Source organism: Monodelphis domestica, chromosome 5, assembly GCF_027887165.1.
Source record: "Monodelphis domestica isolate mMonDom1 chromosome 5, mMonDom1.pri, whole genome shotgun sequence".
Taxonomy (NCBI): domain Eukaryota; kingdom Metazoa; phylum Chordata; class Mammalia; order Didelphimorphia; family Didelphidae; genus Monodelphis; species Monodelphis domestica.
The window spans coordinates 179,078,796-179,102,142 of NC_077231.1; the positions used below are offsets into that span (position 1 = coordinate 179,078,796).

At 34.9% G+C, this 23,347-nt stretch overlaps 1 protein-coding gene across 1 annotated transcript in view; it reads right to left on the reverse strand.

Annotated features, from left to right (window-relative positions):
- Positions 1–11,181: 11,181 nt before the first annotated feature.
- BMT2 (base methyltransferase of 25S rRNA 2 homolog) overlaps positions 11,182–23,347 on the reverse strand; it is a 67,819-nt gene continuing 55,653 nt past the window's right edge. Inside the window, exons 4-5 of the mRNA XM_001363690.4 lie at positions 17,239–17,353; positions 11,182–14,468 (exon numbers count right to left, since the gene is read on the reverse strand). Coding sequence (XP_001363727.1) covers positions 13,839–14,468; positions 17,239–17,353 — 745 coding nt within the window. The 3' untranslated portion in view covers positions 11,182–13,838. The remainder of the gene's footprint in view (positions 14,469–17,238; positions 17,354–23,347) is intronic.

Genomic DNA, 23,347 nt, shown 5'->3' on the forward strand with positions numbered 1-23,347 from the left:
AATAGGCCCCAGAACCCAAAAGTCATAGTAGTTTTGCCCCGACAAAGGCATGACCTTTAGCCATGGCCTCCATGACCCAGCCTAGGTAGCCAGGACAGAGACTCATCTAGGAATCAAAGTACAACCAGATATGAACTTGGCAGGACCAATAGAATGTAAGAATTTAACTGAATATACCCCCAAGGGTTGAGAGAAAATGTTTGCTTATAGAAAGGAGAGATGAAAGGAAAAAAGAGAGGAGAGGGAGAGGGAGAGGGAGAGGGAGAGGGAGAGGGAGAGAGAGAGAGAGAGGATGTTTATAGAAGAGGAACCATGCCATGGAGACAATGTTGCAAGGCCAACTCCTTTTTTCAATGTTTGTGTGTCAAAGAACTGCTGCTAATTGCTTCCTTCAAAAAACTTTCCCAACTTGAAATGATGAATTCACCTCTCTTGCAAATCACTTTATGGTTTGGTTTATGATTTGGGAACCAATGTAAAAGAAGTGTACTGTAATGCTCTGATGAGTGGCTACTCCCTCCGATGTTGCCAGTTCCAACCCAATGATAACATTTCATCTAACATTTCATGCTGAGAGGTTCTTGCCCATGGCTTCCATAAATCCTCCACAGGATGCCCACTCAACATGCCAGGGGCCTTCATCCACATCATCTAGATCTTTCTGACATTGTATGAAAACCAACAAAGTTCACTGTCCATTGGTTATCCCTTACTAACATGACTGCTCCTTCGCCTTTTGGGGGCAAACCTTTCTAGCTTCAAAGAAAGCTAAGCACATATAAATACAATCCTGAAGTATCACTTGACTCCAGAGGATCATAGATTTAGAACTGGAAGGGACTTTAAAGATGATCAAATCCAGCAACCCTCATTACCGAATTCCGCTATTTTTATATCCAAGGTTATCAACAATATCTATTTATTTCTCTGTGCTCACCCAGCCATTAATCTACTTCGGGCCCTTATTAACTCTTCCTTAAGACTAAGCAGCAGCTCCTTTCAAGTCTCCCTACTCCAAATCTCTTCCCTCTGCAATCCATCAGGGATATAGTTGTCAAATTAGCATTCCTAACTCATTATTCTCACCACACCAATCCCTTGTACAAAAATCTTCCATGGCTCTATTGCCTCTAGGATCAGAGACAAAATTTTCATCCTGGCATTCAAAGCTATTCACAAGCTGGATCCTAACTAGACAGACATTTCATAATAAGTCCTAGCTACATACTCTCCAGCCAAACTGTCACACTAGCTGCTCTCTGACCTAGACAACTCTGCTTTTGTACTGGCTATCTATCACTTGGAATTCCTTTCTTCCTTCCTTTTGTCTGATAGAAAAATCCCTAGCTTTATTCAAGGATCAGCTGCCTCCTACTCATAGATTTTTTTTTTCTCATTTCTCCAGGTATTCGAGTTCTCTCCCATTTGAAATTATTTTGTTTGTACTTTCACTGGATATGTTGTAATGCCCCAGTAGAATATAAGCTCCTTGATGGGGGGAGTCCTTTTTATCTCTAGCATCTATCATAATGCTTTACCCACAATAAGTACTTTAAAATGTTTGTAGATTTGACTTATTTACATAAAAATACTCATTATCATAAATTCATAATAGTAAAAGCATTGTAGGTAATCACATGTGTTCCAACAACTGGGAGATGACTAAACAAATTGTTATGTGAATATAATAGAAAATTACAATATTATAAGGTATAATGAATATGATGGCTCCAAGGAAACAAGGGAAGATTTGTACAAAATGATATAGAATGAACAAAAAAGAACCAACTCAACACCCCATAAACCAACAAAAGATATAATCACTACATCTTTGTAAATGAAGATTATTTTAATCAAGAACAAAGCCCATAATAAAACCGTTGGGCAACTTTAGTTACAAACATAAAGCATATACCAGTCTTTTCTTTTAAAAAATGGAAGGCTTGGGGGCAGCTGCATAGTTCAGTGGATTGAGAACCAGGCCTAGAGACAGGTTTTGGGTTCAAATCTGGCCTCAGACACTTCCCAGCTGTGTGACCCTGGGCAAGTCACTTGACCCCCATTGCCTAGCCCTTACCACTCTTCTGCTTTGGAACCAATTGACAGTATTAATTCCAAGATGGAAGGTAAGGGTTTAAAAAAAAATGGAAAGCTTAGGGGAAGCTAAGTGGCTCAGAGGATTGAGTCAGGCTTTTAGAGATTTTGAATTTGGTCTTAGATACTTCCTAGCTGTGTGACCCTGAACAAGTCACTTAACTCAATTGTCCAATTGACAATTGACAATAATTGTCTATCCCTTACTACTCTGCTTTAGAACCAATACATAATATTAATTCTAAGATGGAAGGCAAGAGAGGTTTGTTTGTTTTTTTAATGGAAAGTTCCCAAAGAACAAGTTTGTATGTACTATTATGACTGCAAAATCATTCTTCAGTGTTGTTTTATTTACTTAAATGTTTTCAGGTGTGTTGTCTGAAATTCAACAACAAATAGCATAATATGTTGAAACAACATTTATCATTAAAAATAAAAGCAAGATGAGACACTGCTCAGAAATGGAACATATTGAAACCTTCTAATCCAAGAAATAAGGGGAAATGGAGAAATCAGGAGAAGTGGTATAAATTAAAAGCAAAATATGTAATACCTATAATAATGGTCTTCTTTGCAAAGTATATGGACATGTAAAAAAGTGGATTAAGAATATTAAAATGGCAAAAGGCAAAAATTCTGAGAGAGACAGTGGAGTTAAACTTCAGTTTTTCTATTGCTATTGAATCTAGAAATACACCACCATGGAGAAAGCCAAACTGGTTATTTCTTACTTATTAAAAAGGATGTGTTCTCTGTCTTTGTGATGATACTTAGCGGAATTAAGCATTTATCCATAGCTGAATGAAGAATACCTTCTTTATGTTACCTCCTTTGTTAGATACACTCTTTTGGAGTAGTTGTGACCAATAGGAATTTGTCCTTTTTTTTGGTGGTAGCAGTAAGCTTTAATGGATGATGCAGTGTTCCGATGCTTTCTTTGGTCTCACATTAAGCTTCATCTTTCAGGAATAGGAAAGAGAAGTTAATTAGGAGCCTAACTACTCACCTTCTCTTCTTATCCATAATGCCATGAACCAACCATCAATTAAAAAAAAAACAATGATAGTAATAAATCATGTTGATCACCGTTGTATTCAAATTCCATACAGGTCCATCGAGGGTAGAAATATGGTGGTAGGGACAATCCAGACAAATAAACTGAACACAACATTGCTGGCACTTGGAGACTAAACAGAAAAAATTTGAAAGTTGGATGTTTTTTATGTGTGTATGGGAGAGGGCATGTGTTTTCACTATACCCATTTGTTAGAGGTTGGTTCCCCAAGAGTGAGATTAGGGAAGAACATATGAAAAGGAGAATCTAAGGCAGACGTTCTTTGGCAGACTGGTGAAACCCGTTGATCTTTTTTCAGAATGTTATTAAATGCATATAGATGTATACATTTTTTTTTCAATACAAGTTCATATAACCTTTCCCTGCCTCCCCCCCCCCAATTCCAATCTATGCAGATGCCTTGGGTATTCATAAGCCCTACATTTAAAACCCCTGATCTAAGGTCAGGCAGAATAAATGATAAAGCACCGAAGTACTAAGTACAGTATGAAATCTTGGAAATGGGTGTTTGAAACTGGATTAGAAGAAAGTTGTCCTCTGAATACAAAACACAAAGAGTAGCAGTCAGGATTAAGACATAAGAAAAAAGAGATTATTAAAGAAGAGTTGACGAAGATTTTGAGAAACCTTGTTGAGGGCAAAGAACTCACTTTTGGTTTTTGTGTTCCTAGTTCCTAGGACAGTGCCAAGCAGGCACTCAATGAACCCTCCATATTGAATGAAAAGACAAAAATAGGAGAATAAGAATGACATACCCTTATTGAAAAAATTGCCAGATACAAAAATTTCTATGACATTTAGGTTGTAATATGGAGTAGCTTCCAAATTTTGTTAAGAATTATAGTAATACTTTATATTTGCGTAGCACTTCAGTTTACAAAGTGCTTTCATTTGGTCCTCATTACTCCACTATCTAAGGTGGAGAGGGGAAGCATCTTCATTTCATCAGTAAAGCTAAAATCAGTGTGGCAGAAGTGATATCAATGGCAAAATAGGTCTTAAATTCCAAGTTCAGCATTTTTTTCCATCATGGAAATATGCAACTGTATTTATGGGGACAAATTTAGATGTTGGGCTTTGTATTTCCTTCATATGATACTTAATATTACAAATGCCTTTTCCTTAAGTCTTTAATTTCCTAGCGGGCAGAGGCTATGCTATTCATTCTTCCTTTTAGAGTTCTATCTCCTAGCCTATCCCCACCCAAATGCCCAGTATAGTGCTTAGTACTTTGTTGAAAAGTGTGATGCAGTGAACAGTTTTGTTTCATGTTTGCTTTTGGTCTCTAAAGAAAACTAATGACTCTAGGAAGGAGGATCCATCAATCCATTTAAAAAATCCAAATCCATCAATATCATTTAAAAAACCAACACCAAAGTGCCAGAGCAGCAACAATCTTTCTCATGAATATATGTATGAATAAGACACGTCATTTTTGCGTCACTGTAGAGTTTGTTCATATTTTAATTTCATACCTTCCTATGAAAAACCAACTTGGTTTTGAAAAGCATCATCATCCACCTACACAAATGGTCATAAGATCCTTTCAGAGATTATGTAACTAAAATGGTGTTGGACTTAAACCGTACTACTGTTATTAGTTCTGTTCAAGAGTGTCGATGCCTTAACATAAAGTTGTGACTAATGGTAAGAATTTTCGTCACTCTGGCTGACTAACCTAAGCTGCTTTTGGCAGTGAGTCTTTTCAGCTTCCTTGTAGCACAGGACCATGTTGCACTGGTCCTGCACATAACATTCTAGTTCAAGTATTCTTAATGGCTCAATAAGAGAAACTCTAAAAAATTTTTAAATTTCTAATGGAGTTGTAGGTTTTATGAGCAAACCATGGAAGAAGGTTAAGACAATTTTTAAAACTCTTGGTGGATCTGAAGGTCTTTGGAGGTTTATAAAACATATCTTTGCTTGAATTTGCCTTCCTCTGACACTATGGACCCACCAATCTATTTTAAAACAAAGGAATTTGGGAGAAACCTTGAAGAATCTGGCTATAGTTGCATATTTTTGTCCCTTTTGCTTAGTAGCAGCTGGTGGAAATTGCTAAAAGATGGCACTGGTTATGAATATAAAAGATTTGTGTATTTATAGACTCAAGACAGACATACTCACATTACCTTTAATTTGTATTCAGGAGAATAGTCCCATACAAGATGACTGACTCATGGCATGCCCTTGATTCTTTGTCTACAAAACATATTCTCCCTTCTTCCAATTAGATAGAACTACATTCTAGGTCAAAACACATAGGACTCATGAAATATTAAAAATAGAAGAGCTTACTGGTAATGAGTCCAATATCCTCATTTTACTTACTGAAGCAACTGAGGCTGAGAGGAGGAAATTTGCTGATAAATAAAAGCAACAAAATCCAAATTCTCACGCCCAATGGTGTATGCATCTAAGATGCCACTGAATTTTTTGAGTTAGATTATTTGGGGGGTGGAGATGATAACTTCTTCACATGTCAAGTTTTTGCTTCCAAAATCTTTATGAGGTGGTAGTGCAAGTTATGCTTATTTTAAAATGGGAGGAAAAGGCTCATGGAGGTGATATGACTTGCTCTAAAAATTCAATGCAGCCACAAACCCAAGTTCATATATATCGAGTCCAATGTTCTTTTCACCACACATGGTAGGAAACAGCATACGATGTGTCCCTTACTCCCCAACATTCAAAGTCATTTTTCTCCCTAGGAAGGAAAATTGATATGCAACCTTAGACAGCAGGCAACTACTTGGCAGTGTTTTGCCTGCTAGGCAATGATTCCCCAAATCATTTTTATGGTACATAGTATTATGACAAATCCATGCCAGCCTTGCAGCTGCTTAGCCATTAAAAACTATGCATGGAGATTGATCAATACCAATGTTTGGGACCTTGCTCTCTCCAGTTATTTTTCCCTTAATCTAAAAAATATGAAAATCTGTAGATCCTGTGTAACACTTTCCATATTGATGGACCTAGCAGACATTCTTATTCTTCATTATTACACAGATCCTCTTTGAACTTGGTATCACGGAATTTCAGTTCAAAAGGACCTCAGAACCACTCAGTTCAACTCTTAATATCTAATAAGTGATCACCTAAGCTTTTTTCCTGAAAATCTCTGTGAAGGAATATTCCTCTGTGAGCAATCATTTCACTTTTAGATAGGACCAATCGTAAGAACACACACCTATTTCCCTCTGCAAAATCCACCCAGTGCTGTAGAGGTGGGTAAGAGTTTTAGCAAAGCAGTGCTGGTCTCTTATGCCATTCTCGTAAATGAATGGTGAGAAGTGAACTAAATTGTGCAGGTAAGTGGATTCACAGCTGCCTTCTGAGACCCAGCACAAGGCCTAAGCCCTTCTAATAGTCGATTCTACACCTCCAGTATCTTTAATACATCCAAATATGGCAGGATTGTGAGGCCCTTCTTCAACAATCATTTTTCTTTGAGCATTTTTCTAGTTTTATCAAGTGTTTATCCCCCAAATGTCCCCAAAACTAGAGAAAAAAGCTCAACTCTTACAGATGCAGTCTGACTAGGGAAGAATAAAAGGCTGTTAAAACCCCAAATTGGATACTATGTTTCTCTTTATTGTACTTCCAAATTATATTGGCTTTCTGGTGCTATAGCCTATCTCTGACAGGCCACATCAAATTGGATTCATTGAATTTGCAAGCCACTAACATCCTTGGATCTCATTTCATTAATTGCTATCTAACCATGTAGTCCTCATTTGGGGATAATTTTTTGAACCCAAAGATAACATTTCCTATTTACCCTTATTAATTGAACTTAATTATAGTCCAGTGTTCTAACTTGTCATCTATTTGAATACTTTCACCTAAAATGTTATCTTTACCAATGCTATACCATCTGCAGATTTAATAAGCATGACAATTCTTATAATTCTTCAATTTGTTTTGGAAAGGCCCTGTGATTACATCCATGTAAACTCTTTCTCTCCTATTGCAGTGCAGCACCTTCTCTATAACTTGGTCTTAAGAGAATTGCCTAGGGCTCTGGTAGCTTGTGACTTACCCAGAATCACACAGCCAAGTAAGTGGTAAAAGTGAGACTTGAATTCAGGTCTTGACTCCATGGAAGGCTATACACCACAGAACACTCCCTCTTTTTAGCTAGTCATTCATAAAAATATTGAATAAAAGAGTCATGAACTGAGCAATGGCCTGTCCCAATATAGAATAAGTTGACCCTGAGCCATTGCTGAGTACTTTGTGGGTACAGCCCTTCAAACTGTTGTGAATCTATTTATTTGCACAATTTAGTTTACTTCTCATCATGTATTTACAAGAATGGCATAAAAGACAAGTCCTGCTTTACTAAAACCACCTCTACTATATTTTCTCTGATGAAATTGTGTACTTTATAATCACTACTTCCTTTTTTAAATATTCACTCACCAGCTGTTTAATAATACATTTCAGAATGTGGCAATGACATAAGCCTATTTTGTAATATTTACTCTTTCTTAGAAGTGAAAATTGAGTCATTTTTCCTTCTCTAGTTCTCTGGCACTCTTACTCCGCTTTCTCTCAAAGATCATCAATTAACATTTGACAGTTCATTCAATAACCTGGGCTTGGGCACTTACAAGAACAGCTGAGGTGCTATATTGGTATTTCTTTACATTTCTTGGGTTTCAATTCCTTATTAGCCATTTTAATATTTTCTATTCTAGGTTGACTGACCTGGCTGAAAAAAAATTAGGAGCAGGAATCAAGTACTTATGTCTTCTTTCCATCAACCATCGTCTCATTCACTCCAGAGATCATTTTTATAGAAACTGAGATATTGTACGTGAAATCAGAGTAATACTTATTAAGTACCATGTGCCAGGCACTAGATTAAGGCCTTTGCAAACTTTAAGGTAATAATTATTATTCTGTGATTCTTTTCTTTTAATTCTCTCCACTCATAAGTAGAGAACCGAGAAAGTATTAACTGTTCTGCATTTGGCACAGCTCCAAAAATTGTCTGGATAAGTTAAATCCATCAAATTCTTATCATTTCTCCAGACCAAAATGGAAAAGTTTCCTGTACTCATTTATTCTTAATCCTCCTGACCTGGTAGTGGGGACTATACCCTAATGTTCATTTCTCCCCGTTTCAAAAGTTAAATAGAATTTTACCAACATTGCTATACTGTGTTTCCAGACTAGGCTTTTGTTGTATTATTCAAACTCAATCTGATTTCCTTTTTTAATATGTGGCCAATAGTAGTGAGGATATCACTTTTGCTTGCTATTTTTTTGAGTGCTCCATCGTGCTTCCTCATGCTGTTTTTAGGATTTTCCCAAGGTTACCTTCTGAATCTAATCTGAAGAAACTCCTAATTTCTTATAATTGTCATGAGTTCCATTCCATCAAGACTTGGTAAGGGATATGATATCCCATTTCCCTGCTTTTGTTATAATCTTTTAGACTATCTTGTTATCCATACTTGGTGTATGTGTGGATAAACTTTAGAGACTATGGATTTCAATGGTGGTTCCTTTACTAGATTTTATCTATGAATTTTCCAATGTTTCTGTTAGTATTTTTCCTACAGGATCTAGTATTGTAGATAGGAGTGCAATTTCTTTTTTCAATTTAAATTTTTACCAGACCCACATAACTTGAAAAAAAAAATGTGTGTATAAAGATATGTAGATAAACAAATGGATGGATAATCAGGGAATCAGTCTCATTTCCCTTATCTATGATGCTTGTACTGTATACTTCACTGGGCTATTAAGTGAGCACAAAATGATAAAGTATATAAAACTTTGAAAAGTAAAATCACTATATAAATATTGCTGATATCATTAACAAAAGTTACCAGGAATGTACTATTCAAGTACAAAATGATATAGACTGACTTTCTAACAGGTAGATCAGTAAGTAAAAGAAAGGGATAGATTGAAGTAAAAACAAGGAAGTTGAATATTTATGGTAAAGAACAGTATTTAAGCAATGGAAACCTACTATATGCATCAGCTCCTTTTTTACAAGCATTTGATTTTAAGTTACTGCTTGTTAATTGCACAAGGAAAATATAACAAAATCCATTTTTATTCATGTTCTAAACTTACGAATATGTGGACAAGAGCCTATTATAGAACCTAGGTTTAAGGCTAACAAGAAAAGGCATTGAAAAGAAATGCATCTCTACAGCATAAAGAGTAAGTCAAACAGAGTGAGAATTCTAACTAAATGCCATTGAACTAATATATTGTCCACAACATTCTATGTATTATAATGAACTACCAAGTTCTCAAAAAAGTCTTTTGATGCCTTTTGGGGGGACAGGCAGGGTACTTCCTCTTAAAATATAGCAAACTGTCATAAGAAAGTAGATTAACAATTATTCCTCACCTTCATATAATAGTTTGTGTGTGTGTGTGTGTGTGTGTGAAGTTTAAAGCAACTACAAACTGTCAAGAATATATAAATTATTTCAAGAGAGAGTAATTCATAGGGATTGTGGATCTAAAGCTAGAAGGGACCAGAGGTCATCTTAGTTAAACCTCTTTTTATACAGGAAATAGAGCCCCTAGGCGGTCAAGTGACTTGCCCAAGGGCACAGAAAGTAAGCATCAGAGGCTTCAGATAAAGAGAACATTATTTACTTAACTAAAAGATATGTACCATCAGTCTCCCACAAATTAAAAACAAATGCAATATATAGTGGAGAGAACAGTGGGCTAAAGGCAAGAGATCTAGGTTTTAGGTTCTTAAACCAGGGTCCAAAGAACCCTCAAAGGGTCTGTGTTTAGATTTCAGGGGATCCATGAACTAGGATGGAAAAAAATTACATTTTCTCCAACTTCTAACATTTCCTAAATTTAGCCTTTTCCTGATTTAATAACAATTTCTGAAGAGGTCTACTCATTTGCAGAAGGGATCCTTGATATATTAAAAAAGGTTAAGAAAACAAGCTCTAGTCTAAGCTTTGCAATAAAGCAGGTTGAATGACTTGAGGCAAGTGACTAAATAACAGAATCAGTTTTGTCCTTCCCAAAAGGAAGTTTTCTATCCAACCAAAATCTATCTTATTTCTGTTTAAGCCTGGCTCTGTTTAGATGAAAACTAATTCTTTTTCCATATGGTAACACTTCTGTGGTAGATGCCAATGATCATGTTTCCATAGAGATAAGTCTTAGCAATTCATTCAACAAATCTATGTATGATATGGTGGCATCAATTAGATGCTGATGCTTAGTCTAATACCTCATCATGAAGTGGAGACCACCGTTTAATGCCTAAAGGTAATGTTGTGGGAACAACTGGGTAGCTCAGTGGATTGAGAGTCAAGCCCAGAGATGGGAGATCCTGGGTTCAAATATGACCTCACACTTCCTAACTGTGTGACCCTGGGCAAGTCACCCCCATTGCCTAACCTTTACCACGCTTCTGCCTTCAAACCAACACACAGTATTGATTCTAAGATGGAAGGTAAGGGTTTAAAAAATAAAATAAAATAACGGTTATGTTAGTGTTGCCTAAGAGCTGAAAAGGCTTTGAGTATCTATCTGCCTGGTGGATTATATAGATTTTCGTTCGTGGACTAGTCTAAATTTGGATTGAATTTCTGAATAGGTTGGCTACAGGTGAAAAAATTTTCATCCAAGGTAATTTGTAAAGATGAATTTTGCAGAGATGGACATTTCCACAATTAATTTTTATCTTAAATTTAAAGACTGTTTACTTGAAGGAATACCCACACCATTAAAATAATTGTCAGTTATATAAAATGTGTGTGTGATCACTTAAATTCTTTGGACCATTGATTTCTTCATATGTAAAATGAAAGAGTTGAATGAGATATTAACACCTCTTACAGCTTAACATTTTGAATTTTCTACAATTATATCTTGAATAAGTGGTATATAAGTACCAAATTGCATCATAATCACTAGCCAACCTGAATACTATTTAATGAAACAGCTAAATAAAAGTTTGCAAAGCTCTCAGTTTTTAAGTAACAGACAGAAGGAAGGGAAGATTTCTTTTCTTTTTTCTTTCTTTCTTTTTTTTTAATAAATGTGCTTTGTTCACAAAAAAAAGTGAAAAAAGGACAACATCAACTCAAACATACATTATCTGGTGTGCTACCCTCACACTCCTTGGCAACCATGGTATAACCACATGCAATCTAGTAATGATCCTGAAGAATTTAACCAATTGATCATCACTTACTTTTAAAACTCAATTGTTCAGACAACAGCTGACTGCTCAGAATGGCGTAATTCCCTTTTGAATTTTTCACACCCAAATGAAATCATTCTGCAAAGTACCTATATAGTAAAACTATTAACGTTTTTCAAAGGCTCCTATAATAGCATTACAGATATCCTGACCCCAAGCCATAGGAATGAATAAATTTCAACACTTAAAAACATTTAAATGGCTTTTGGGGAGCATGTATTGGTTTGAATTCTGTGCTATCTCTGAATGAACCATAAATTCAGAGTAACAAGTGATATTCATGAATTCAAACACATGTATACTAGATGGAGCTCTGTAGACAGCTTTAAAGTACTAATTAAAATATGCCATGCACACTTTGGAGCATAAGCAAAATCAGCAACATGTGTAAACAATTTAAAGAATGTATAGCACCAACATTTTAGCTGAAACATAACTGCTGACTCTAAGGCCATGCTGACACGAGCACTCCTCTCCCCCACGATAATTTATTTACTTTCACAGAGCTTTCAAATGTGTTACTTTGTTTTCTTTGCTCTTATAACTGAATTGAGCAAAATCAAAAAAACCTAATATGGCAGTGTAGGCACTCTGACCACAATGTAATTTTGCAATTATCCTAAATTCAGCACTCCTTTTGGTTAGAAGAGATGACCACACAGAGCTTAACTATAATGAAAAGTCAGTCTTAATTTAAGTAATATTATGTTACTAAAAAAAGTGAATCATCTCAAATAAAATATTCTACCATTTCAACCAAACAACATACATTTTAGAGAAATTACATTTTGGTTTAATTAAAATCTAATTTTCAGGAATTTAGCATGTAAAATCTAGTTTGAAATAACAGGTATAAACAATTAACTGCTTACCTCTTAAAGGATAAATTTTGTATTTCTAAGTAAAATTTGACATTCAATCTTAACTACAGCAAGTCACAATAAGCACAAAACAGTTCATATCAATACAGAAGTGCAGTTTATGAATCTTAGGATCAACATATAGAAAATGTAGTCTTTTTCTTTTAAAGCAACCATGAAATCTGAAATTTTGATATTTCAGTGCAAAACCTCAGTATGAGGTATTTTTAAAATGTAATAACCACTTGAAAAAAAATCCACATAGTGGCACTCTTAAAAATGATAGGTTATGAGAGACAGTTTCTGGCTGATGAAAATAAGGTAAGATGGCCTAAATATTCCAGTTGTTAAAACCAGCTTGTCTTCACCTTGACAATTTTTCCCTTCTTTGTTTTCTGAAATAAAGGTATTCTTAATGTAGAAAAGGGATAAATTCACTGCCATCTAATTCCAAGACAGTAAGCTCCTCTGTTAGGATACAGATAAATAAAAATACTAGAATATCAAAATAATCATGTGAAGTCAGGAGGAGTGTTTAACATTTTTCCTCCATTAAAATTCCAGAACTGAATTTCACCACTTAAATGGAAAAGGTAAAGACCATAACAAAAAGGTGATTCATAAATCACATCTTTTAAACAAGTTCAAATGTTAACATAGTTGCTTTGGGGCAGTGGGGAGCTATCACTGCCTATTTTTATAATTCTGTATATAGTGAACTAAAGAGCCACCCACAAGTAAATTTACTAGAATATTTATGTACAAATCAATATGAGATGTATGAAAATACTAACTGGGGAATTAGGTTAATGGAATTCATTTACAAAGCTTTCTCCTCCAAAGGTTTTACACTTTGGAGTAAAAAACAATTTCATCAAAATCTACAAAAGGACACCATGTATGACATTCTTTCTTGAATGTGATCCTATGTCACACATTCCTCATCTCTACCAAGTTCTGGTAGGACTTTTTATAATAGCAGAAGAAAAGAAACCACAATGAGTATTACTACTAATATCCATAAAGCACAGGCAATATTGGTTCATCAGCCAAAACTGAATGGAAAATAGCTTTCTGCTACAGACAATATTTTTGTTACCAAAAAAGAAAAAAAATTTTAAGTGCATCCAAAAAACCCTCAAACAACCCAATCTTTTACTTCACATCAAATTCAACTTGTGAGTCAAAGTGCAAACTACAGCTTTCTATGCAAATACCTCATATTTCCCCCACTTCATCTTAAATTCAACAGATTCAAAAGGAAAAACAAAGGAAAACATAGCTAATGATGCTTCATTTCACACAACAGCACTGAAGAGAAAAATGTACCTTTCTATATTTTAGTGCTACAAATCCTAAAGACTGTAACAGTAGTTTCTGTTACAATAGGAGTCACTTTGCATGAAATTTTAAGCTTTTTATATAAGAATAAATTTTAAAATTTAGAAGTAGAAAAAAATAGCAAACTCTGTAAACCTTTGCAATTTTTCTATGCAAACCATGTTTTTAAGTACTGAGCCCATGTTAAGATCTCAAATTAGTTTAGGCAAGAAAGGAGTCTGGACTGAAAAGGGCTTTTTTTTCCCCATTTATATTAACTTAAAAGTAAAATAGGATCTTCTAGCTCATAGAAAGGAATTGAGCTTGCTTGACTTTCTCCAGAATCTGAGTCATATGGAGCATCAGGAAGCTCTGTAAAACTATAAGCCAGCTGTTCATCTTCTATATCAGATCGGACATAACAGGAAGGATTAGAGTATTCCTCATCTTCTACACTGTTGAAATCTTGTGGAATATATAACATTCCTGGATAGTTCCTACTAACCAAGTCAATGGTAGTTTTTAAAGATATTTTCCTAAATGCCATTAGATGCATATGAGAAAATTTTGAATACTTGAAACGTTTAAAGCCTAGAGACTCTATAGCAATCTTCCAGCTTTTCATCATCATAGCATGACGATTCTGATGGGAGGAGTCAGGAGTGATGATAAGTAGCAGGCCATTTAATACTAAAAGTTCATGGGCCTTTTTGCAACAAATCCATCGCTGATAAGGTGATGGAAAATAAGAAAGGAGGAGAGAAAAAACAACCACATGAAAAAGCTCTCCGGGAAGAGAATCAATTGGGTTTTTCAGCTGTTTCAAAAAGGCATCTATTGTATCTTGTGCAAGTTGGAGCGGCTGCTGAAGTTGCAGGTTCAGGAAGTCACATTTATAGACACTCTGGGGAGAAGAAAAGTAGGGCAAATTAAGACTTTGACAATTACTGTTTTCTCAGAAATTAGAACAATCATGGTCATACAGCTTCTGTCCTCCATACCATAATAAAGCACATACTACATACATTCCTACTACTCCTTACCCTTAGACAAATTTGTTATCCACTAAAAAGATATTATGCTAAAAGCAATGAACATTTCCTAAACATTTATGTCAATTTGTGACTAATTTTAATTTTCCTTAATATTTCAACGAGACTCAGGGGTATACTTTTGGATAAGGCATTATAAAAAGGTAAGAAAATTGCCAGGAACAGCTAGGCTTATATTTACTTAAGCTTGATGATAAGGTTATTAGTAAAATAAATTATTTGGGGCAATTTAATAAGTCCTTTCAAAACTTAAAAATAATTTATTTGAAATTCCATAAAAAACAAACCATACCAGTTAAGATTCAAAAAAGATATTAAGAATACTGGCTGGAATACTGTTAGATCAAATACAACAATTTAATAAAGATTAAGTATTGAATCTGGATTAAAAAAATTACCCAAACGTAAGTAGTGGAGGGTCAAGATATAAAAGACTGAAGAGGTTTTAGTAAGTTGTCAATTAAAAGAGTCAGCAGGGAATAAGGTTGCCAAAACAGTAAGATTTCATTTATAGGAAGTGTGTGAAGACTGGGAGGTAACAACCACATTATAGTCTATTTTGGTAAGACACCATCAACACTTTGTTTACAATTAGGTGCTACTTTCTGTATCTAGGAGGAAGACTAAGATGGTGAGGGGACTTGAAATTACATCATATGATAACTTGAAATTACATTTTCAACATGGAGTTGGTAGAAAAGCTTACAATGGAAAAAAGGGTATTTGGGTATATAATTGTCTTTAAATATCTAAAAGGCTTATATTAGGAAAAGATTCTATTTGTTTTTTTGAGAACAAAAAGGAAAAAACTGGAACTAGTTGGAAGTTTTAGAGGAGTAAACATTGACAGAGAAACTGTGGTAACTTCCAGTTTTAAAATAATGAATTGATTTTTGGAGTCACACACATTTAAAGAACAAACTACTTTAGCTTTTTATTAATTCTTAATTATGAAAACACACACACACACACACACACACACACACACACACACACACAACCACATAATGTTGAGGGTAAAATTTAGGGTTGAGACTGAATATATTTTAGTTGGTCACCAGGGATTTAAATTCTAAATCCCAATCAAATACTAAAGTCAGGGGAGAGAGAGAGAGAGAGAGAGAGAGAGAGAGAGAGAGAGAGAGAGAGAGAGAGAGAGAGAGAGAGAGAGAGAGAGAGAGAGAGAGAGAGAGAGAGAGAGAGAGAGAGAGAGAGAGAGAGAGAGAGAGAGAGAGAGAGAGAGAGAGAGAGAGAGAGAGAGAGAGAGAGAGAGAGAGAGAGAGAGAGAGAGAGAGAGAGAGAGAGAGAGAGAGAGAGAGAGAGAGAAGGATAGCCTGGTTAACCTGGTCTGAACCCAGCAGGAATTCAGAGGCCTCAGTCAAAGGGCTTTTCCAGAGGCTGTTGCCTGCAGCAAAGCCAAGGAAAGGGAGTCACAAGAGATGGGCCTTCTGAGAAGCTGATGCCTCCAAAAAAGCCAAGGAGCTCCTCCACAGTCAAGTTCCACTACCTAAACCCTCTCATAGGAAGTGATGCAGAATATAAAGGCAGTCCTTTATGTCATTTCCTATGCCTTACATGTACCAATGGTGGCTTAAACTTGGCTTTGGACAGCCCAGGGGGTCAGTCAGTTGTTTTTGATTTGTCACTTGCTAGCACACACGGGTCATAGACCTTCCTCCCCCACACTTAATCCTAAAGTGGGAGTGTATGCATTCTTGGTTGCTAAAATTCTAAAGACTAAGCAGGATGGAGTAAATCGAAAATTCACTAATTATATTGCCTAGAATGACCTGTCTTTCTACCTGGCAGAAAATGAGTAAAGAAGTCAAGACAGGGAATTCTCTAAGAAAACAAAATGGTCTAAGGTACAGGGATTACCTCTCCAACTACAAATAACTGGATTTTTTGCAGGGGTAGAGTGGAGAGTGGTTTCGGGAAGAGGGTAATAAAGACCCTGTGTTATTGGATCACAAAACCTGTGATGACAGGGAGTTCTGATATCATCTAATCCAATGGCCTCATTTTGTAGAAGAGAAGATAGAAGCCCAGGGAGGCTGAGGACTTGTTCACAGGTTTTAAGGCCAGGATAGAGAATAAATATGAACCCAGGTTCAATTGACTCCACCTAGTTCAAGTTATGAAAAAAAGTTAGAGGATCAATTGCTTTATTGAACAGGGCAGCCAATTTACATGGCATTTTGAAAACAATTTCCATCAAAACATTTAAAATTATACATGAGCTAACACCTTGTCTAGAAGAATTCACTCCTTAATATTCCAAACAGGAAAAAGTTTGACTGCTTCAATTCTTTATTATAGCCAAATAGCTAAGCTAGAAAGAAGAGAAACCAAGAGAGAGGGGGGGAAAGCAGCAGTCCAAGATCATGTTAAAGTTAATTACTAAAAACGAATATGAATATTTAATGATATGAATACAAAGATATGAAATAAAGATACAAAAGCTAATATCCAATGCTACAAATTTAGTTTTTAAAATATGGCTAGTTAACTCAGCTATATAGTCAATATATTACCTGCCTCTGTTGCAAAGGAAGTGTGCTTACATTTTTAGGAATAAGTACATTTTAAAATATATTTGTAAAATAGGTAAATAAATGATACCTCCACAGCAGGTACAATATCTATGCCAACAGTCAGAAATTCTTCAAATTTTAAAAATGGATTAAAGCAGCTGCCAACATCAAGTAATCTGATCTTTCCTGAGGGTTGTAGCAATCTGAAAACAAAGATAATAAAAATTATGAATTGTTGTTTGAAATATAACATTAAATAATTTGCATATAATAAAGAAAACATGTAAATGTGGCCCAAATGATAACAGAAGGTGGTCAGTCGATTCTTTAATCATTTACATTTGATAAAATGGATACAATGTATTAATTTTTAACTTCTATAGTGATATAAAAGGACCACCCCACACACATTTTAAAAGATGACAAAACTTGGCTAAATGCAATAAGTGGATATTTATTTTAATCAAAATAAAGAGATGTCTCAAATAAGAAAGATAAATACTCAAAGACAACAAAACTGTTTTTAAAAACCACTGGTATGAGCTCTAATCAGACGCATAATAATTTTTAAGACTCTTAGCCTTTGTCTAAGAACTGATACTAAGTACTGATTCCAAGGCCTTGTACTATTACTATACTAAGTACTGATACCAAGAATGGTAAGAGTTAGCCAATTTAGGTTAAGTGACTTACCTAGGATCAACACTGCTAGTAAGTGTCAGAGGGTGGATTTGAACCTAGGACCTCCCATATCCAGGCCTGGCTCTCTATCCACTGAACCACTAGATGCTCCCAGAGAAGGCATGAGTGACTCCATCTCTAGTTTGTAATAAACATGAACACTTCTAAGTTCCAAAGTATATAAAAAAATTGTTTGTGGAGGCTTATGATGGGTATTTCTGGTAATCTTGATCAAAAAAAATTTTTTTATTATTAATGGTTGGATCTGTTTTGTTAATTACTAAACACCAGACAGAGCAAATAAATACTTGAGTTCCCCTTAAAACAAGTTGCCATTTCTAATCTTGAGAACGCTCAGTTACAGTGTAGACCAAATCTAAACCCTCATGACCCAGCAATTGTTATACTTCCTTCTGTCTACATATTGTTGGTAGAATCCTTATAGGTATTAGCCACGAAGGACATTTTGATTTCATTCTTGAGTTCCATACAGAGGCTATCCATGACTTCTATTTTGGTAAACTAATGTTTTCTTGTTCCAAATGTACTTCAGTAGGGATTTTACCAATTCTCTTATAACTTTTTTGGCAAGAAAGAGTTCCTCTTTCTTTTGCTGCCTTGAGATGATGAGTCCTATATTTAGTAAAATTTGGTTTTGTTAAGAAACATTACAAAAAGTTTATGTTTCATTTTATAGTTGCAAAGGAAAAATGAAAACTTTGGGTAGGTAGATGGCAGAGCATAGGCCAGGACCCGGATGAACTCTCCCAACATTCTCTTCTAAACAACTTTAAAATAATGCCTCAAGATCAAGATGAGGAAAAAGGACATTGATGAATTGCTGATGGAGTGCTGAACTAATCCAAGCATCATAGACAACAATTGGGAACTATGTCCAAAGGACTATAAAATTGTGTATACCCTTTGAAATAGAAATACCACCACTAGGTTTGTCAGAAAGAGATCAAAGAGAAAAGTAAAAGACCTATATGTATAAAAATATTTTTAGTAGCTCTTTGTGGTGGTAAACAACTGGAAATCAAAGAAATGCTAATCAGTATAGGAATGGTTGAAAAAATTGTGGTATATGATTGTGATGGAATACTATTGTGCTGTAAGAAATAAACAGATTAGCTTCAGAAAAAACATGGCTAGGCCTGTATGAACTGATGCATGATGTATAAAGTGATGTGAGAAGTGGGAGACCATTGTGCACATTAACAGCAAAGTTGGAATGATGATCAGCTGGTGAAAGACATGACTACACTGATCATACAATGATTCAAAACAGTTCCAAAGGATTCATGATAAAAGAAATGCTATACACCTATAGAGAGAAATGATGAACTCTTTGAACTTTTATTTTCTTTTGCTTTGCTTTGCATTATGGCTAATATGGGAATATTTTACATGATTTCACAGGTCTAATTATCTATTGCCTTCTCAGGGGGTAGGGGAAGGATGAGAGGAAGAGAGAAAATCTGAAACTTAAAAAAGAAAAGAATGTTAAATTAAAAGGGCCTAGAGATGGAAAGTCCTAGGTTCAAATTTGGCCTCAGACACTTCCTACCTATGTGACCCTAGGCAAGTCACTTAACCCCCATTGTCTAGCCCTTACAGCTCTTCTGCCTTGAAACCAATACACAGTATTGATTCTAAGATGGAAGTTAAGGGTTAATTTTTTTTTAAAAGTATATTAAGTGCTTTGCTATAGGGAAAGCCCTGTGCAATGCACAGGTGATACATACATGTGAAAAAAAGAAAAGCTCTTACTCAAGTAGTTTACATTCTAAGTGGGAGAAAAAAACATATAGGTGGTTTTTGCTGTAAGTTAGCTAGAAAAGACAATGGCCCTTAGCAAGCAAAGATGAAGCTGATAGTAATGCCTTTTCTTTTAATGGAACTTCCATTGATGAACCATTCTTGTTGAACTATTTCATAGTGGGGGGTAAAAAAAAAAACACCACATTTTTTCTTGGTTGTTGTTATGTCAGGCAATGTTCCAAGGTATTCAGTCACAACCCCCTTTTTAGATATTTTTATGTTCTATGTGCCTTAACTGGAGAAGGCTAAAGTATTTTTAGGTATTACTGTAATCCACTGATTCAGTATGACTTCTGGGTTCAAGTTTAAAGCTATATTTCCCTGTTATAAGAATTTTATAATGACATTTAAAAAATCATAGGAGGATTCCATAAGATGAAAAAAACTATTTGATTAATTTTTCAGCAGGGTCATAAAGTTTGTATCTTGATACCTAACCATGTACATTAAATGATTAATAAGATGTTTTGGTTCCCCCCTTCCTTTTTAATTTGCAGGTGACAGTAAAGGGTTTAAGGCTAGACAGATTCACAGGTTTAAAATTGTCTTTATGAAAAATGCTCCTGTTTTATCTGAATTATTCTTGACATACTTTTAAATGTGAATATCACATATTCTAGCCTTTTCACAAAATAGATGATCTACTTCCCATGTTTAGAGTAGATGTGAATACAGGTTATTATGAATGTGGCTTATTATTATCCTCATTATTAATAATAAGGTAGGTACAGGTTGCAGAGATAAGCATGAAAGAATGTAGCAAATGAGTGGAAGGACAAAGGACAAAGATACAGAGGTAAGAAACAATCATGATGGGTTAATTATGGTATTGCTGACATAAATAATCAAAATATATTTCATAAAATAAATTAAAAAGAAACAGATTTCAGGAGGAACCTGTAGCAGTACTGATATTTTAAGTTTGGTTGGAAATGGGAAATTTTTATCTTGAGACACTAGAACTAGATACAGAGATTTGGGGGCTTCCTCATAGGAATGGAGTTGAAAATTTTTAACTACATAACAACTTCAAAATTTTCTAGAGATCAAATGAGCATTTATAAAGCTACAAAATACTGTGCCTATGACTGGTAGTGCCAACTAACATAATGATCTTAATTCAGAAATAACTTATTAAAAATCATCTTAAATTTTATTTAAAAACAAGTAAAGTACTTAACTGGAGGAAATAGTGAGATACCAAGTTAAAAATGTAAAGAGTACATAAGATCACCATGGAAGAAAAGAAGGGAAACAACATGGAAACAGATCTTTGCAAAGGTCACACAAACAACATGGAAATAGATCTTTGCAAAGGTCTTATGCTAAAGAGGTAGGAAAAGAAAGAGAAGCTATTAGGAGACAAGGTTAAAGAGGTGAAGAGGAGAATAAGGAAGATACCACATTGTAGAAGCCCAAATAACTAGAGAAAAATCAAGGAAAAAAAGGCTATCAACAGCTGAATGCTCTAAAGAGTAAAAGGCTATAGACTAAGAAAAATCTATTGAATTTGGCAATTAGGTGATCAGTGACCCCTGAGAAAGCAATTTCATGACTATGGTGAATATAAAAGCTATATTGTGAGAGTAACTAACAACAGAAAACCAATAGATGGCTATTATTAAAAGTAAAGGTTAATTTTTATTAAGTTTACTTCTAAATTATTTTTAAAGATAAAATAGGCATGACTACTCAATGATTAATTATAAGAAAGTAGAACTGTATCTACTGTATATGTATATAACTAATACAAACAGAAATTACCAGCTTAAAAATAACAACTTGCATTTCAGAACCTTTAAAGAAGTTGATTAATTTCTAAACTAGAAATTTCATGAGCAAAAGCCTTAAAATATTTTTTTCATGACTTTCATAATTTTTATATAAAGTAAGAAAATTAATTATATTTCAGGTTAAAGTGTTTGCATCCATGACAAAGACAAGTTATCCCTATGTTCAGTTAGAAAAACCTATTTTTATATAAAGCAGAATAGACCTGATTTAATCATGTAAAAATATTCTCATCTATTAAAGTGGTGTTAAAACTTATAAGGTGCTTTAAGCTTTAAATAAATGAAATAGATATACTCACTAAAGAAATTAACTATGAAGAGATCACAGTAAAATTCTGCCACCAGTTGATTTAGAAAGACTCCCAATAACAAGAAAATGGAACACCCAAATAGGCACTCATGATTCCGGCACCTGAGTTATTTTGGATAACTAAATATTGTTATACATACATACATACATACATACATACATACATACATACATACATACATACATACATACATACAGAGAGGGGGGATATGCAATAATGGAAAGCAGCAGAGAATTATAAGATTTAGACATGAATAGACTAGATAATTTTCTCAGTTAAACTCCATCATGAAAAGAAGGAAATTCAAGTTGTGCAATGGATAAAACTCTGGTCCTGGAGTCTGAGAGGTCTGAGTTCAGTCTTTGCCTCAGACATTTATTAACTGTGTGACATTTGGCAAATCACCTGATGGTTCCTCAGATGTAAAATGGAGATAGTAGCACTAACAATATGGAGTTGCTGTGAGGATCAAATGATAAAGCATTGGGGGCAGCTGGGTAGCTCAGTGGATTGAGAGCTAGGTCTAGAGATGGGAGGTCCTGGGTTCAAATCTGACCTCAGACACTTCCTAGATGTGTGACCCCGGGCAAGTCACTTGACCCCCATTGCCTAGCCCTTACCATTCTTCTGCCTTGGAGCCAATACACAGTATTGAATGGTAAGGGTTTAAAAGAAAAAACAAAAACAAAAACATAAAACATTTGTAAAGAATTTAGCAAAGTACTTGTCACATAGCATGCTTTTAATAAATGGTTGCTTTCTTCCTCCTTCATTCCATAGACCATATTCATTTATATCGGAATAGAAGCATATTTAATGTTTTGGGATTTCTTTTCAAAGCAAACAAAAGCTGCAAAGCACAAGTTTGAAAGTTTTCTTTCAAAGCCTTATTTCAAACCTTGATGCAAGTATTTTTCTCAGTTTCATTAACATTTGAAATACTCTGGTTTATATAAAATTAAGAATTTTAGAGTTCAAGCATAATTAGAAATTTTTAAAAACTATTTTAAAGTAGTCAGTTGTCACCTTGTCTTTTTAAGTCTATAATGCATTTTAACATTCATTATACATCTTTATATGATTTGAGGCAGATGGGTAGGCATAAATAATTTACATTTTACATCTAAGGAAAATGAGGTTCAAGGCATCCAAGAAGAGTTGGAAGTAACTTCTTGAGTCAAGACCAGTCTAAGAATCCTTTCAACAGTATTTCTCCAAATAATAATCCAGTCTGCTTTGGGAAACCTCTGCTGAGATATTTACTTTCATTGTGAGGAACATAAAATGGGCACCTACTGCTCTTGGGAAGGCTCCTTCTAGGTCCAAACAGAATAAATCTAATCATGCTTCTACATAACAATCCTCCAAGTTGTTGAAAAAGAACAATATGACTGTCCTGTGGCTATGTTTTCTCATGTTGAGGCTAAACAGTTCCATCCCCACTCCTGCCAGTTGATTCCATCTATTCTTAGATGGCATAGTTCAGAGTCTTTTTACAACTCTGCCTTTTGGAATATGCTGCAGTTTTGTCTAGGTCCTTCCTAAAATATGGTGCCAAGAAATTAATTTTGTCCTTTGATACACCCTG